A 14,083-nucleotide genomic window follows, 5' to 3' on the forward strand; every position below is an offset into this window, starting at 1 on the left:
TATAAAAAGTATATTGTCTTTCTAAATCACTCCCAAACATAAGACTGTTGTTTAGAATAGTATGTCATACATAGCCTACCACGTAATATTTGAATAGGTACCCCATAGTTTCATAATACTTACAGTATAAATTATTTGTTATTTTACAGGTTGTTAGCCCTTTATTCACCAAACGTCACATATTATTCCCTTATATCTACATGGAGGTATTGAATGGGTACACTGTAGACAGAATGGTTACACTATAAACAGAATTTACAGCATAACTTTTTTGTAATTATATATAAATGTACCCAAAGCAACATATTTTGAGTCCCATATTTCCAGTGATCCTGGGTTGAATGCAGTATTCTTGTTTTCTACACTTTTGGACTTGATTCAGTTTTTACTCTACTGCTTCTTTCCCTCAATTACAGTTTTTTTTTTTTTGTTGACTGTCTGACTTCCTCATTTACCTCTCCTAATTTGTTCTGTTCTGATACATGCTCTTCATCCCTTCACTCTTGTTCATAATTTTCTTCCATTTTTATTTATTTTTTTACCTTCCAGTATCCCTAGCATGCATGCTTAAAGAAGAGAAGTGTGGTGAAGAGAGTAAAAGAGAGAGGCTAGACCCTCCACCCAAAAAAACAAACAAACCTGTGAAGCATTCAGATCCATAAAACAGCACAGAACAAGCACAAGCACTTTGAAAACAATTAATCTTTATTATTATTATTATATCTAAAATGTAACAATTTGTGTAGCAGAAACATATCGTAGAAGACCATTTCAGATGTGGCATATTAAATAACTTTTAATGTCTGCAGCAACCTCTTTCATTTTAGTTCTAAATTTCATATTGTAAGTACAAGATTCAAAGAAGCCAACTAAATAATAAAAACAATATACAATTAACATATATTTAAAAACGGATAAAAAATATGCTCTACATTCTATGCAGAAATACCAAAAGAACAGAGGTAATATATCTAGCAAGATTGCATCGATTTCCACATCAAGATCCACAGCAAAGGTTTGGTATGATTATAATGGTCATAACACTTGAGTTAAAGCTCAGCATTCACGTTGTGCCTGCAATGTTTAGTGAATAATGCTCTGTGGACCAACAGCTCGAAGGTCACAATGTGGACATTAATACAAAGAACACAGATAATAAATAACATTCTTCTTCATTTTTTTCGTCCCATAAAAATAATTATTTTTTTATTGTCCCATAACCAGAAAGTATGAAATTTGTGCATAGATGTCAACAAAGAATAAAGCTTTAATCAATGACCCTTTAATGTGAATAATAAATGTTTGGTTGATAAATGCCACATGGAGGTGTCTGAGATCCTCTATGATTACTTATATGACCTTTGAATCAATAATTCAGGAAAATTAAAGGCATTTAGAATAGTAAACGTGAAATTGTAAATCCAAAAGACAATTCTGAATGTAGGAAGAAAATTTTATGGTTTGCCAACTTTGAATTTGTTAACAGTGGTGAAATCCAATCAATGAACAAATAAAAGCCATGCATTTTGCAAAAGCTGGCAAAATTCTTATTCGCATATGAAGATGGTTTATCAGATAATGTGCCCCCATCAACACAAGCAAAAGTCATTAAAGTCTATAGACCAATTATCCAAACATGCTGTATTGAGCTTTAAACCTGATGCATGTACTTTTTAATCCAAAATTAATTTTTTTAAATACACACCCAAAATGTCAGCATGAATTAAATGTCACCACATGCCACATTACCCAGCAAGCCAGTTACTTTTTACAACATCTGTGAGTTGGAGGCGAGACTTATCTGTTTGCTCAACCAATGGCAGGAGGGGTTCAAGAAACCTTTTTGAAAACTGTCATTATTTTTGCAGTTGTGTTTGGTGACCCTAGTGGCACAAAAATTGCACACAGTTAGGATTTGATGCATTTTTCTTTTTTCATTCTAATGAGATCAAGTCATCTTGGGTTTTTAGCTCTCTTTCAATGTTATATTAATGATCACAGTATGTGCATACTACGGTTTTATTTGTTCCTATGATGGGCTTGAAACCCATTTTTTCAAGTTATTATTCCACCACAAGAGAAGCAGCCATTACCGACAGAATGAGAGCTTTTCAGTAATGTAGAAGGAATGTCATTAAATGCCAGCAATTAATTATCGTCCTTTACATCAAACCATAAATAGGAACAAAAACAATCTACATCTATGTGCTCAACCTATGCACCCTTGTGAAAAAGAAGCACACTTTAGCATACTTTTTAAAAATAGTACTTATTGAAGAAATAATTTATTTTAAAAGAATATACTTGTAAACCAATTGTACTGTATTTGCACACTTAATCACATTTTAACTGCAATTAAATGAAAAGGCATTTGTGTATGTTTGTATCAGCCCGAATTTTAGAGCACTTTTTTGACCCACTTAAGTACACTAATATATGTAATTACTTCTGTTGTCAGTGAAATATGGTTAAAGTTTAATGCTGAATGTACTGAAAAGCATTTATGGTAAAACAAAATATACTTTAATGTGGTTTCTATTTAAAACTTGCATGTCATGTATTTGTATATGGATTTGTATATTCATGTTTGTAATGTATAAGTTACAATATAGCACATTTAAAATATACTTTGAAATGTAATATTAAACAACACACTACAGTTTAAATTATAATCAAGTACTTTATATTAAACTAAGTCTTTTGATTTTACATTATTACAAAGTGTACTTAAATGTATTAAGAAACACTCATGACAGTGTACTCTCTTAAGTGGTATTTTATTTTAATTAATATTATATTATCTACAAGTACGTTTTAAGATTGAAGTCCACTAAAAGTGCACATTTAATACAATTAAACACACTTCTTTTTCACAAGGGCCAGATTCCAGCTCTGCAATACCATCAGGCAAAACAGCATTATTACTTTTTCAGTCAAAATCAGAACTGTTCCTGTGAAAGTCTTTCATCAGTTTCTACGAGTTTTCTTCAGAGCGGCCATGTCTCTCTATCCATAGAGACGTTTGGTTGAGCCCCAAAACTGTTGCGTTCTAAGCTCTGTTTTCTTATAAAAGCACGCAAAAGCTGGGCATCTACATACTGTGGCTTCAAGTTGAGCCCAGGTTTCTGTCCAGTGTGGGAAAACATGGCGATGGTCAGTTTGGGGGGAACAAACCCTCTCTGCATTGGCTTTCTCAGCCTAGCCCTCCCTGGGCAGTAAAGTCTCGACAGTCATCGGGTCTTCCACAAGTCTACCTCTCAGCACTGATCTTGTATCGCAGGACGAAGTAGGCGATCAGACGGAGCGACACAAAGAAGATGCCCAGCACAATGAAGTCCAGGTAGAGCTTTGCATCCTCAACATCCAGCTCCTTCAAAATGGCTTCTGACTTCTGGAAGTGGCATGTCTCATCTTTGTCGCAGTGCAGGTCTTCGCGGTCAAGCCCGTAGATGGACAGAATGACTCCTTCAAAACCATATCTAAAGGGATTTAGAAGAAGATATTAAGATATCAGATATACTGGTACCATGTTTTGTTGAATTATAAAGGTCTCTGGAATACTTGATTCTGATTGATTAAAATAAAAATTTATTAAAATTAAAATATTTAATTTCCATAATGAGATGTGTTTTCTAAGTAAAGTAGAATTCCTGTTCAGGAAATAATGTTATATTATGCATCAGGATTTGACTGCATTGTAAAGGAGTTAAACACCCTTGTGATGTTAGAGACGTGAACTTAATTGTATTTAATATTCACTTGCAGTGTACTTCAAATATTAAAAGTATATTGTTAAAACTACACTTGCAGATTATATCATATTAATTAAATAAAGGCTACTAAGTAACTTTAATGACTGTCTCTTGACACACTTAAGCACACATTAAAAAGTACACTTTGTAACTGTATTTTAATATCATTTTGTAATGTTTTTAAGAAGTGCACTTTTTGTGTAGATTGACATATTAAAGAACATGTACCCCTGGTTTCACAGACAAGGCTTAAGCCTAGTCCCAGACTAAAATGTAAGTCTGAGCTGTTTCAGCAGAAAGAAACTTGCACTGACTGATCTTAAAATATATCAATGCCTTTGTTTTGTCTCGAGATGTACACAAGTAATGTTTTTGTCTAAGGCACATTTATAAAAATTACTTAAATGGCCTAATCCTGGCTTAGTCTAAACCCTGTCTGTGCAACCAGGCCGTAAAGTATTTGATTATGATTTTAACTGCAGTGTTTTTTTTTGTTTGTTTGTTTATGTGACTTTTAAAAATAATTCATTTTCTAAATTGAAAGTTCATCATTACAAATGTGCAATTATAAATATATTCAAATACAAGTTTTAATACAGATTCCATTTTTACACTTTTGGTTACCATAAATGCTTGTCAGTACATTCATCAGTACACTTTAAGCATAATTCAAAGAAAATAGAAGTAATTATGAAATCACATATCAACATGTACTAAGAGTCCTAAGTGTGTAGGACAAGATCAAGTTTGTTTTGCATTTACCAATAATAATCATCAGCAAAAATATTTAAGAACTGTGCAATCGTCCAAATATTTTGCAAAAAAAAAAGTATATAATCAAAAATAAAATATTTTAACATTTTATCGCCCATAATAATAAAAATGACTGAACTGGCACACTTGACTAATTTTAATGCTAAATATTTTACAATACATTTTATATAATAAATATAATATTTTAGGGCACAAAATGATATATTAGCACATCTGACAGTAGTTTCGATGAAAAATATTTTTATAATAAAATGAATAATATATTTTAACATTTTAAGGCACATAATAATATAAATGACTGAACTACCACACTTAACAGGAAATTTGATTACAAATATTTTTTATAATAAAAACAAACGTATAATAATTTAACATTTTAGGGCACCTAATAATACAAATGACTGAACTGCACACTTGACAGTTATTGTAATCCAAATATTTAATAATAAAAACATGAATGTAATATTTTAATAATAATATTTTCTAATATTTTAGGTCACATAATAAAAAAAATACTGAACTGTCCTGCAATTTTTTTTTTATTATTCTAAATATATTAATGTATTAGGCTCTGTTGTTTGATCATTATGAATTTTCATTTAAATATCCTGGTCTTCGAAAGAAAGTAGTTCTGAGTCTTGCTATAGAGCAATATAGTGTCCAATTAGAGCGAACTAAAGAATGCCCAGGAGATGCCTGGTATTACAAGGAGTAATGATCCACTATATGCTATAATGTGAATGATGGCAGATATGGATATAAGTAAATATAAAAGTCTGATTAGCTAAAAACTATACATTTAATACATGATAAATAACGTGTTTAAGTATCTGAAAACATTACATTCAGTTTACACTTAAGTATTTTCTTTTAAAGTATATTATTTCCATATTAAATAGTATTTTTAAAACTATCCCCCCTCTTCACAAGGGCACATAACATGCTCTAATATTGCTGGTCAATCATTTATTTCCTGCTGTCTTCAGGTATAAATAACTAAAGTACAAATAATTGCAGATGATACATATTAAAGGTAATTGCTGTTCCTAATTTAAAAAAAATCCAGAAGAATGAATTTGGTGCATCTATCACAGCTCAATACATTTCCTGAGGTTGCTTTACCTGACATAGGAAATGTATGATATCCATTGGAGGTATTTTGGAATGGTGTCAAAACTGACAAAGAAGCCTGAAAACAGCAGCACAGGGATGGCTGTGACAGGACCGACAAAAGTTGCTACCTGTCAAAGAAACACAATACTGCATCAATATAACATTAATTCTCTACGGCATCGAAATGTATTAATAATGAGGTAAATTGTTCACATAATATCAAGCATATGAAAAATACCAGATGAGTTAAACATATTGTGGTATTTACTTGTAATGACGTGGATGCTGCTCCTATCAACAGTCCCAGTGACTGTGCAACCAGTGACGTGAGTGTCCCCAAAGCCAGGAAAAGTATGAAACGAACTGCATCTGGAGGTTGAGATGTCATCCAGTACACTATACTGCAGTAGGCCACTGGGAACACAATCTGTGAGGAAGAAAAGATTGCTCAGATTGATCCTTTTCTGAAAGTATTTTGTATCTGTTTTAGAGAAAAGACTGACAATCTGAATATACGTCCTTAACATTCAATGTTGCGAATTTGATTAGTGGCCTTGGAATTTATTACTTCATGAGTAATAATAATAATAATAATAATAATAAACATTTTTGGTATGTTTGGTAACTTTTTTCCCCACCTAATTGGAGAATATTTCTTGTAGAGACACTAGAGGACATTTCTGATTTCTGACCAAAGGCTGCTTATGCAATGTTGCAGCAGGATTTGTCTAAACTGGGTGAACAGTGATTTGACCTGAAAAGTAAATCTGCTTCGAGCTCCAATAACGTGTTTATGCCACAGCTTTTTGTTCTATTTTTAACTGTCTAAGGAAACTCGACTGTAAATCTTATTCTTATCCACTTTGTAAATCTTTGTTGAGCAAAACAACCAAGCATGCACCTTTTCAGGAGGAAACCACACGTTTTCTTTTGTTCCATGTTACCTGAAACGGGACGTCCGCCATTGTTTTGGCCAAGTAGTATGCCTTTAGGCTGTACCAGTAATTCAGATGTTCTCTCAGAAAGACGCCCATCTCAAGAGGAACTATAATAACAATCAGAAAGAACATGAGCAAGGATAGCATGTTATTATCATGTTAGTGAAAGTGTGCATCATAAAGAATATAATGGACATTTGTACACAAATCATACAGACTCACATGTGAGGACGGTGGGCATCAAAGCTGCAAACATGAGGAACAACATTGAGAAGAACAGGAACCCGGAATTGCTAAGGACCTTCTTGGCCTCGTTGCCAATGCCCAGGTATAAAAGACCGATCAGAATTCCAATCCCAAGATGAGAGATGATGCGCAAATGAGTCAACACCTAAACCAAGAAAAACCATGTTCAGATCAAACCTATGTTCCTTCTGTTTTTACTTATCATGTGTCAATCAGTACTGAACTGAGAATGGCTTCTGAATTGCAGCTCAGTTACTCAAAATAATATGATTTTAGAGAGCAAACAGGATGCATTCATTTTAATTTTAATCTGAAATGAAGTTAGATTTCAATAGAATTAAATTCTGCTGTTATGTGCTATATGTGTATTTTCTAATCTATCATATTCAATATATTTCAATATACCATGATCATTTATACATACATATATATAATACGTTTTTAATATTCACGCAGGCAATAAAAGGCATTTCCAAGAACATTGGATGATGTAAATGAAATGGCAATCTGTTATCCATTTATGCATAATTCATTATATTTTAATAATCCTTTTACTAAACATAGTAGAAAACACTAAACATTAAAAGAAAAAAAAAGAAATATCTTTGAATAACAATTCAGTAAATTTCAGTAAAAACTCACAAAATTTAAATCAATTACCTCGCTACTAATATTAAAAAGTAATTAGGATCATTATATTATTACAGGATAAGTTTAGCTTCTTTTTTGTTGTTGTTGCATAACAGCTGATGATCTCTTTGGCATATTTGGCTCTGCTTCGTGGGTTATTAAACTTCCCCACAGGGTGGCAGTGCTGCTTACCGAATCTCTCATGATGCTGAGAAAAGTTCTCTTGAAAAGGATGCAAAACTGCGTCAGGCAGCTGGCAGAAAAACTATGGCAACCCTCTGCGGATGAAGAGTCCTAAAGAAAACGGGTTAAATTATTGCATTTATAGACTTTCTCTCAAAAAAAAAAAAAAGTGCAAAATTGTACATTTTGCGGTACAGCTTGTTACTGGGGCAGTACCTACAAAAAAACACCTTTGTACCTTCTTTACTCCTAAAGGATGCATATAAGTACCTCAGAGTAGTAATATGTATCTATAAGGTAGCGATATGCAATAAGTTGGTACTTTTATTAACTGTTTTGGAATAAAAAAGCTACAAAGTTGTCTGTTTGAAGGTACTGCCCCAGAGAAAAGCTGTTGTACCCCTAAAGTTTAAATTTTTGTGCTTTTGAACAATTTTTGCACTGCAATTTTTCACAAAAAAAAAAGCGTTGTATAGAGATACTACAGATCCCATATGACATAACACCCACTGCATCATGTTACATAAAGGCTTTATGTATTTACATACCTCATCGGATGGTCTGTGCCACAGTAAGGGATTATGGACCCCGTTACCATTCATTTCACTTTTGTAGTCTTTCTCACACTTGCACTCTTGAACGGCCTTCACCAGCCAAGCCGTCTGGTCACCGTATTCACCAGAGGCCACCTCCATTACTGAAGAAATGAATAAAAACACTCTCAGACTCTGCTGAGCAACTCAAAAAGACACCTGTACTGAGAATACAGATGTGTATTATTTTCATTATCTCTATTACTCTCACTATATTAATAATTTACATATAGATAGCATCCAAAAATTACATTTTGCATCTGTCAGTGGTGAGTGAACTGGTAAAACTTCCAGGACAACGGTTTTTAAACGTTGATAATAAATAAGGAATGTTTCTTGAGGAGCAAATCATATTTGAATCATTTCTGAAGGATCATGTGACACTGAAGACTGAGTAATGATGCAGAAAATTCAGCTTTAATCACAATTAAAATGGAAAACAGTTATTTAAAATGGTAATACATTTTCACAATATTACTGTTTTTCATTGCACTTTCAGTCAAATAAATGCAGCCTTGGTGAACATAACATTTTAAAAAATCTTACCGACTCAAAATTTTATGAAGTTTTTTATACTGTAACTTTACAGACTGCAAATATTCAAGGGAACAACAGTAATGCTACTACTAATAATAATTTATTTCAGTGATTTCCAATTGGATTTCTTCAACTTCTGAAAGCAAAACTCCTGCAATTCCTGAAAGTTTTTATTTATTTATTTTATTTTATAATTTTTTTTTACCGATTTTGTGTGTGTGTGTGTGTTAATGTTGGACCACTGTGTTCTGAAAGCGTTATTTTCTTACTGAAGTCTGCGGGGTTGTGATAGGTGGGACAGTTGAGCCCCAGTTCTCTGAGATAAGGGATTAAGCTCAATACTCTTCCTCTGTAAATACACTGGCCTTGACTGAGGACATAAAGCTGGAAAAAAACACCAAGAATGAGGTGTAAGAGACAGCATTTCGCATAACAGCATGCATTTAAAAATATTCAAGTATGAATATAAAATCATGATCACCTTATCGAAGAGTTCAAACACTTTAGCGCTGGGCTGGTGAATGGTGCATATGACAGTTCGACCACCCTGAGCAAGAGCCTTCATCAGAGACACCACCTGGAAGCAGGATGAACTGTCCAGTCCACTTCAGAAAGAAAAACAGAGAAATGACAGTCAGTCTATCTATCATTCCCATTCAGTTAGTTACGTTCGACGTCACATCGAAACAAACTGACGAATTTAGCTCCTGCGTTACAATCCAACCCGCTCCCTAAGGTCACAAAACTCTGGACTTTTGGTAGTACCTAGGATAGCAAAGTCCACTAAAGGAGGTAGAGCTTTTTCACATTTGGCTCCCAACTTTTTGCCATAAGTTAAATATATTAAGGTTCTGCAATATATAAATATATTGTGGAAACTTAATTTCCTGTAGAGCTGCTTTGCAACGATTTGTATCGTAAAAAGCGCTATACAAATAAACTTGAACTCATTCAAATATCAAAATAGCACTGATATATTGTATTGTATTATATTACTTATAGTATATAACAATATTGCATTATTACTATGGCGCTGCCCTAGTATGAATATCATTGGGCCAGACAAGGTTAAAGAGACGAGATTAGATTGTAATCTTGACCTCTCTCTATCAAGGCCATATTAATTATCACAGATGACAAAGACACCGCTGGATAAAGTGGAAGACTAAGTGTCTATCTTAAAGGACAGGATGAGGCTGTAGCCTTCAAAACACCATGACATCACTGCACATACACACAAGCTTCTGATTGGGCGCTCAGCTAATGTATTCCTTTGAGGCATGAATGTGTCCTATTTAACTCTGTGACATCATATTAACAATAACGGTACTGCTCTTGTGCATCCTACAGAAGCTAGCTAGGAGAATCTGTTTATCCTTGGATAAGCATGTTAATCGTATAAATGTGATTTACGAAAGTATCGTTTTATGCCAAAATGAATTTAGTTTGCCGATCTCCAGAAAATCAGAGAATCGTTTTTGTTCTTAGCAGGCAATCCCAGAGAGGAATGAAGAGCTTAACAGAGCCCGTAGAGACCAGGTCTCAACTGTCCAATAGTATCCCAACTGGGCAAAGCCTGTAAGTGAATATGCAATTAAACTGCATTTACACATTGCAAGGACGTAACAGAGAAACCTCATGGGTAAGAGATATATTTGGATCAGGAACGTCACTTGTAGTCCGCATCATAGCCATGCATTTTATGATTTTTCAAAGTTGTAAATAAAACAAAGATTACGAGTGAAATTCACTAGCAGTTTCTAAGTGAAAACTGTAAATGCTACACAAGTTTTCTTAAGTATGGAGGAGGCTCACCTTGTGGGCTCATCAAAGAACATGACAGGTGGGTTGTTGACAAGCTCCAGAGCGATGGCCAAACGCTTCCTCTGACCCCCGGACAGGTTGGATGTGCGTGTTTTTGCACATTCTAACAAACCGAGAGCGGTCAGGATTTCGCGAACCTACAACAACAGCACATATGCATAATTGTGCACTGGAATAAGGACAGCATGCACATACATATCTAAACTACCGTTCAAACACTTGTGGTTGGTACGATTTTTTTAGTATTTTATGTACAAAACTACCTCTTAGGATAATGAAGGCTGCATTTTATTGGATTAAAAAATAGAAATACATAAAAAAAATTGAAATATAGTTAGTATTTAAAATAAATGGTGGTGTACTTGTTTACTGTGATTTCACTAATTAGGACATGCAGGTCAAGTAATGTTTAAGGCACCGACGGCTGACCTTTACCAAAGGTCCCAAAGATTAGGCCGCTCATACATAACCAGTTGGGAAACTTCACACGCCTCTCACTTACCATTTCACGTCTGCCTTCATCCTTTTCCTGGAGTTTGAGATTAGCTGATACCTGAGCAGGGAGAGTGAGCGATTTAGATCATGGTGAGCATTAGCGGTACAACTAAAGCTAACAGAGGGATTTGCATGAACTCAACACAACAACAACTGCAATTACATGAGACGATTTCCAGTGAAACTAGCAGTGAGAGCTGATTACATGTTTTCTGGTTGTGTATATTGTGCCATGAGGTAATGTACTTGGTGTTTTTCTTAGCTTAATATAAAGCTTACACTCTAAAAAATGCTGGGTTAAATATGGACAAACCCAGCAATACGCTTGTTTTCAACCAACAGTTGGGTAAAATGTTTAACCCAACCACTGGGTCAAAAACAACCCAATCGCTGGGTTTGTCCATATTTTACCCAGCGCTGGGTTGCATTTAACCCAGCATTTTTTAGAGTGTATACAGAGGCTATATGCAACAAGGGCTGTAAAGTAAATTATTTTAAGCACTTCAGATGATTTATACATTACTACTGAAAGCGAATGCTCATACTTTTACACAATAACATTAGCCCATTTCACACAGTAACACTAGCAGATTACGTAAAGTTACCAGAATTACTTTACCGGTAAATTAAAAAATGTGCTGTTTAGACAAGCAACGACATTCTGTCTTTTTTCTAGTAAGGCACCATTCACACGTCGGTTTTAAATTACCAGTAAATTATGTGACATCATTAAACAAAAATGACCTCTTAATGGCTTTGCCTCCTGGGGCCTGTACCATGAAGCAGGATTAGCTGGCTAGCCAGGTAAGTTTCAGTTTAATTTGCACCAATCCTGGGTTTTAGGTACCATGAAAGTGGCTTGGCTTTTAGCTGTGTTCATTGCCATAGTAACTTACACTGCACAGCTAACCTGCTCCGGGGCAGGTTATGTTCTGAGTTAGAGATCTCAAAAATTGGACCAATCAGATGTGAGCAAAGTGACATATGTCTGACACACAAAAAGTCACTCCCCCAGTTTATCTTGCTCCAAATTAAAGGTCACTAGTACTAAAAAAATTGTCTGGCTTTAATGATAATTACTTATTAGTTTTTTATATGATTTATATAATTACATGATTTATATTATTATTAAAGCAATTTTAGTTTAACAGTTATTATAAATCATTTATTTTAAATTAATGTTAATATATACAGATCGTATGTAATATAAGTTATAGAATCAATAGATAATGCTTTAAAAATGACTACATGTGACCTTACATGTTTGAGTCTGTATCGCTCTATATTTCCAACTATATAAACTAATTTAACAAGTTTCACTTGTGACTGCACTGATAAAGCAAGATAATTTTAGCAAAACCTTTAACCTTTAACCAAGGCTTGTGATTGGCTGTTCGCCAGTGATGTCACACATTCATGTGCACATGCTAAACAAACTCAAGCCTAAGAAAACTAAGAAAGTTGAAAGTTGACTAAGAAAATTGTTGATCAGCATCACGGTACCAATAAAGCTGGATTGGAGTGGTTTGGTTTTGTCAACTGGAAACTAATCCTGTAACTCTGAATTTGTTAATCTACCATCATGGTACAGGCCCCTGGTGTTGTGTTTGTAAACATGGAGGGGTATATGAGGTCAGTGTTTTTGTTGATGTTTTCATTTTTGTGCTTTTGGCCCAGCGACACTGTATTAGAGGACTTCAAACCGAACAACACAGCGTGGAGTAAATGTGTCATCTGTCAGAATGTTATGATTGAATTTTGAATTTCAACAGGATTGGCCCAGAGCAGACGTCTTATGTCACTGTGTTCTGAACTCGTACATGCTCATACCAGTAATCTTCAATCTGCGTACACACAGAATCATTCCAGCAATTTACTGGTAACGTTACAACTTCTCATACCAGTAAATTGGCGTAATGAATTTACCGGATTTTTTTAAAAAGGGCCTGTTCACACATGATCTCTTAATGGTAATTTACCAGTAATTTTCCAGTAAAGTCTGTGTGAAATGGGCTATTTGCAACGGAAAAAAAGTTTACTTAATTTTTTTTTTTTAACCTCAAGGTCCTTGCACACTGAGTCCGAAATTCACATCCGAAATTTTTGGATGTTAAAAAATAAATACGACCTCATGTTGTGTCAATCATGTTTACACATTGCCTGAAAATTTTGTCTATCATAAAAATATAAAAAAATAAATAAATTCGGATGGGTTTCAATTTTCTGTGTTTTTCGTTTTTTTTTTTTTGCCTATACAGTACCTACCCTTGTGAAAAGAAGGGTGCTTAATTGTATTGACTGATACATCGGGATCTACTGTAATGATCTCTGTCTGTTTCATGAAGTTTTGTTTTCCCTGTGCCCATTTTGCCTGTGTTCCTGGTCATTAGTGGTTCCTAATTAATTACGCACCTGTTTCAGTTCTAGTTGATTACTAGTGTATTTAAGCCCTTGGTTCTCTTTGTTCAGTGTCTGATCTTGTCAGCGTTATATGTGGTTATGTTTCCCTACACCTGAGTTTTTTCCCCGTTCCTATTGGATTTACTTATTAAAAGACTGTTTCCTGGATATGCTATCGTCGTGTGCGTCATTAGCCTCTGCTGCGTGTCACTAACGCAGCTCAGTGATATAATTTCAGCAGACACGCACCATCATGGCTTCCTGTACGGTGAAGTGTGGCAGTAACATGTCATCCTGCATGATGTAGCAGGACACTTTCCTGAAAGATCGCAGATCTCTGGGCTGCCCGTTAATCAGGATCTCCCCCTTCATGCCTGTTTCCCTGTGTGACAAAGCATATGTTCAAGATATCCCACACATTTCAAGTAACTGCTGTATTCAATTACATTCAACTCTATATCCTTAATGAAAAATGCATTTACTAAAATGCATTTAAAATAGTTATTTTAAGGTGTCCTTGTTACAGTGTAATTATACATTTAGGTACTGAGTAATATTAATGAACTACATTAAGGTTTGGCTTCGGGTTACTTGCATG

General features: G+C 34.5%; 1 protein-coding gene across 1 annotated transcript in view; it reads right to left on the minus strand.

Annotated features, from left to right (window-relative positions):
• Positions 1–2,002: 2,002 nt before the first annotated feature.
• LOC306854091 (ATP-binding cassette sub-family G member 1) overlaps positions 2,003–14,083 on the minus strand; it is a 30,846-nt gene continuing 18,765 nt past the window's right edge. The window contains exons 4-15 of the mRNA XM_079391904.1: positions 13,735–13,867; positions 11,093–11,143; positions 10,582–10,727; positions 9,248–9,371; positions 9,036–9,150; positions 8,185–8,333; positions 7,646–7,747; positions 6,800–6,968; positions 6,584–6,684; positions 5,908–6,066; positions 5,649–5,767; positions 2,003–3,479 (exon numbers count right to left, since the gene is read on the minus strand). Of these exons, the coding sequence (XP_079248030.1) occupies positions 3,251–3,479; positions 5,649–5,767; positions 5,908–6,066; positions 6,584–6,684; positions 6,800–6,968; positions 7,646–7,747; positions 8,185–8,333; positions 9,036–9,150; positions 9,248–9,371; positions 10,582–10,727; positions 11,093–11,143; positions 13,735–13,867 (1,597 nt within the window). The 3' untranslated portion in view covers positions 2,003–3,250. The remainder of the gene's footprint in view (positions 3,480–5,648; positions 5,768–5,907; positions 6,067–6,583; positions 6,685–6,799; positions 6,969–7,645; positions 7,748–8,184; positions 8,334–9,035; positions 9,151–9,247; positions 9,372–10,581; positions 10,728–11,092; positions 11,144–13,734; positions 13,868–14,083) is intronic.

This window comes from Barbus barbus (genome assembly GCF_936440315.1).
Source record: "Barbus barbus genome assembly, chromosome: 34".
NCBI lineage: Eukaryota > Metazoa > Chordata > Actinopteri > Cypriniformes > Cyprinidae > Barbus > Barbus barbus.